The sequence below is a fragment of the Elephantulus edwardii genome, unplaced genomic scaffold, assembly GCF_000299155.1.
Source record: "Elephantulus edwardii isolate Elephantulus edwardi_28Jun2011 unplaced genomic scaffold, EleEdw1.0 scaffold00062, whole genome shotgun sequence".
Classification (NCBI taxonomy): domain Eukaryota; kingdom Metazoa; phylum Chordata; class Mammalia; order Macroscelidea; family Macroscelididae; genus Elephantulus; species Elephantulus edwardii.
The window spans coordinates 651,419-655,857 of NW_006399812.1; the positions used below are offsets into that span (position 1 = coordinate 651,419).

Below are 4,439 nucleotides of genomic sequence, written 5' to 3' on the forward strand. Positions count from 1 at the left end.
TTGGAGAGGGACACCATGTTTGGCAGAGTGGACGGGCGGCGAAGGAGAGGAAGACCTTTGATGAGATGGATCGATTATGTGACTAGAGAGGTGGTAATAAGTGCCTTTGAGATGGCTAGGTTGGTACAGGAGAGAAGAGTGTATAGAGCTCTTGTATATAGGGTCGCTCTGAGTTGCAAGCGAACTCGATGGCACATAACAAAAACAACAACATCATTAATATCACATGCAAGCAAGATTCTTCTGCTACTTATCCAAAAACGACTGGAAAAGCACATTAACACGTTGCCACAAATGACGGGGGGAAAAATGTGTTTCTAAGCACAGTCATCAATTTAAGTGTGTGGCAGTGTCTTAACAGAGAACTGCTAGATGTACAGGCTGGGTTTAGAAGAGGCCATGGTACAGGGGATATTCTAGATGGATCTTGGCCGAAAGCAGAGAGTACCAGAGGAATGTCCATCTGTGTTTCATTGACTATGCAAAGGCATTTGACTGTGTGGCTCACTAAAAACTGTGGCTAACTCTCAGAAGAAAAGTAATCCCAGAACATTTGATTGTGCTTATGTGAAACCTATACTTGGAGCAGGACACAGTCGTCAGAACAGAGCAAGGAAACACTGCATGGTTCAAAATCGGGAAGGGTATACACCAGCGATGTGTCCTGTCTTCATACTTTTTCAATCTATATGCAATACAGATTATCTGGGAGGCTTGGCTCTTTGAGAAGGAGTATGGTAACCGGATTGGAGGAAGACTGATCAACAGCCTGCATTATGCAGATGATACAACCCTGCTTGCTGCAGAAGGTCAAGGACTGCAGCTTTCAATATAGATTGAAGCTCAACATCAAGAAAACAAAGATTCTTACCACTGGGCTGATTGGCAACATTATGATGGATGGTGAAGAGATGGAGATTGTTAACACTATAATTTGTTTGGCTCCACAGTCAACAACACCCTTGGTACCAGTAGCCAGTAAATGAAATGATAAATTGCATTGGCAAAGTCTGCTGTCAGTGACTTTTCCAAAGTACTGAAGAACAACGATGTCAGTTTGTAGACTAAGGTGCTGCTGATCCAGGCCATAGTTTTGCAGTTACTTGCTACGTGCCAGTATGCTGGACAGTGACTAGGGATGATAGAAAGAGAATTGATACCTTTGAGCAGTGATGCTGGAGAAGAGTATTCTGGACTACCAGAAGAACAGACAGGTTTGTCCTAGAGAGGGTGAAACCGTTCTACTCCTTGGAGACAAGAATTCTGAACCTCTGTCTGACATACTTTGGGTATGTTACAAGGAGTGACCAGTCCTTGGAGAGGGACGTCTTGCTTGGGCGGGTGAAGGGATAGTGCAAGAGAGGAAGACCCTTCATGAGATGGATTGATTCAGTGACTAGGGTAATGAGGGCAGGTGTGTCAGAGACAAATAAGTATGGCACAGGATAGAGATGGTTTCAAGGGCTATTGTATACAGGGTCTCTATGAGTCGTAAGTGACTCAGTGCCACGTAAGAACAATCCTAGTGGTGGATTTCAGTGTCTGCATTGATACTACCACATATTATTGCCTTTGTCTTAATCAACTGTGCTTTCTTCTAAAAGTCAAATAGGTGTGAACTAGTTATCTTCTTATGGCTTTAATTTGAATTTTCATGATAATTGAGCTTATTTCATTTGCTTACTGTTCATTTTTTTTACATTTTTAATTGTGAAACATCTATTCAGATTTTTGGCCATTTAATTGTTTGTTGTTTTATTGAGTTGTAAGAGTTCTCTTAATTTCTTAAAAGTGTATTTAAGGCAGAACAGTTCCAAGTTTTGATAATGTCCAGTTTATCAAATGTTTCTTTTATAGTATATGCCTTTGTGGTATTTGAAGATATCTTTGCTTAACTCATGGCATGCATATTTTCTTCGGCTGTGTTTTCTTCTAAAAGTTTTATAGCTTTAACTAATTTTTGGTGAAAAGTTTCCCCACCTTTGAAATGCCTGGACATGTTAGTTGAAAATAATTTTGTCAAATGTTAGAGTTCCTTTTTGGACTTCAAATTTTATTCCATTAATGGAGAAGTCTGTTCTAATGACAGTGCATACTTACTTTGATTACTGTAGTAGTAGTGGTCTGGGTTTCAAATAGATTATACTTTTATACTAAATACTTGCTTTTTCTTTTGAAGATTGTTGTATTCTGGATTATTTTGGTTTTTCATATAAATTTTAGGTTTAGATTGTCAGTTTCTGCTTTGAAGTCTCCTAGGGCTTTGGTAGAGTTTGAATTGAATCCTCTAAGTCTTCAGTCCATTATTTTCATTTCTCAGCTGTGCTTTGTACTTTTCAGAGTTGTTGTGTATCCACAGAGTCAGAATCAACCCATAGCTGACACTCCAGTGGGTTTTCAGAGACAGTAAATCGCATGGGAGAAGATTGCCTCTCCTCCCAAGGAGCGATGGTTGATTTGAACCATATGCCTTTGGGATTGCAACACAGCTTCTTGCCACTAGGCCACCACACCTCAAGGGCAATGACTATTCCTCTCACTATTGAATTGAACACTGGTAACCTAGTGGCAAGTGGTTTAAATCCACCAGCTTCTCTGTAGGTGAGAGAAGGATGGGATGTGTCCTTCCATGCAATTAACTGCCTCTCTTCATTTCTTTGATGTTATGTGTTTAAAAATGGTACAAAAATGTTACTTTTGATCATAATTTTACAATAAAACTGTAAAATACTATCATGAAGCTTTAGATCAAGTTTGAGAGTTTCCTCATTACTGTTGTTTGGTGACGTTGACTCAATTCTCATTCATAGAGACATTATGTATAACAGATTGAGTCCTGTGCAGTACTGCACCATTGTCACAGTCTTCCCTGTCCCTTAAATCTGTTAACCTTGTCCAGCCATCCTTGTTTCAATATATGTCCAGCCATCGCTTTGCCTTCTTCATTGATCTTGTACTTTTCCAAGCATGATGTTCTTTACTTCATCTAAGACAAATTTGTTTACCCTGCTGCAAATCTGTAGTGTATTCAGTACATTCAGCACCATGATTCAGAGGCATCAATTCTTTGGTCTTCCTTGTTTGCTCATGTTTTTACATGCATATGAAGCAGTTCTAAATGCTGTGGCTTAGCTCAGGCACAGCTTAGTCTTTAACTTGACGTCCATTCTCTTTTGCCACTTTGCCTGGTGCAATACATTGTTTAATATTTTGGTGTGTTTTGGTGTTTTTTTTCAGCTTCCAGTAAACAGCTGAAACCATGTTTGTTTCTTTTGACTTTAGGTTATAGAGCTCTACAGTTGAATGTGAAAATCTTATCAGTGAAACTGTTAGGTGTGGTTGTATCTTCTTAATGCCCATTGAAGTCAGCAGTATATAATAAAATTGATGTAGTATGCTTACAGAGAGGTGTGCCAAAAACATAACACACACATTACTTGTGAAAAATAAGTAAATGGCATTAGACCTACTTAAGCATATTGCTGTTCCATACTTTTGAGTTGGAACCAACTCATAGCTGACCCTACAGTAGGTTTTCAGAAGTAGTGAATTACACAGGAGGAGATTGTCCATCTTTCATCTGCAGAGCAACAACTGGATTCAAACCGTGTGCTTTTGGCTTGGCAATACAACTTCTTACCATTAAACTACCAGAACTCCCTTATTTAAGCATGATGTTGTTGTTGTACTGTTGAGTCAGAACCAATTCACAGCGATCCTTTAGTAGGTTTTCAGAAGCAGTTAATCACATAGAAGGAAATTGTCCATATTTCTCCTGTGGATCAGCTGGTGGATTCACACTGCATGCCTTTGGGTTTTTCAGTGCATCTTACCACTAAGCCATAAGATTATTAATAACTAATCTTAATCGAGGAGATCTCTGTATGCTAAGTAAATATTTAAAATAAATTATTAAATCTTTGTAATATTTAGTCATTAATGAATTTTCAAATGCCATAGAATGCTTATTGTTGTATAAAGGATTTATCATAGAGATTGTACTATAGAATAAATATTATAGATGAATGAATGAATTTTGTATTTTCTGTAATTAGGTCTGTATAAAATATTTCAGAAATTTTGATGTTAAACAATTCAGTCCAACTGTGAAATTTACACTAAATAGGTTTGTCCTTTTCTAAAGGTGTTGTAATAGAAGGAAGAGTGTAAAATTTACTTTGTAAGGTATAATTATATATATGTCGTCAAATCAACAATAAATTTGGCTGCAAGGTGTGCTATTTTGTTGTCTGGGAAGAATATTTAAACTAGAATTACGATAGTAAGAATTTGAAAGAAAACTTGATTTTGTGGATTTTTTTAAATTCTAGAAACGAAGATTGGAAAATAGTAAAAATGTAAATACAGAAAAGTTAAGAGCTCCTGTTATCTGTGTACTTGGCCATGTGGACACAGGGAAGACAAAAATTCTGGATAAA

At 37.5% G+C, this 4,439-nt stretch overlaps 1 protein-coding gene across 1 annotated transcript in view; it reads left to right on the top strand.

The window, feature by feature from the left end:
- EIF5B (eukaryotic translation initiation factor 5B) overlaps positions 1-4,439 on the top strand; it is a gene marked incomplete at its 3' end in the record, with an annotated part of 91,235 nt that overhangs the window by 54,286 nt on the left and 32,510 nt on the right. The window contains exon 13 of the mRNA XM_006887854.1: positions 4,332-4,439. Within this exon, the coding sequence (XP_006887916.1) occupies positions 4,332-4,439 (108 nt within the window). The remainder of the gene's footprint in view (positions 1-4,331) is intronic.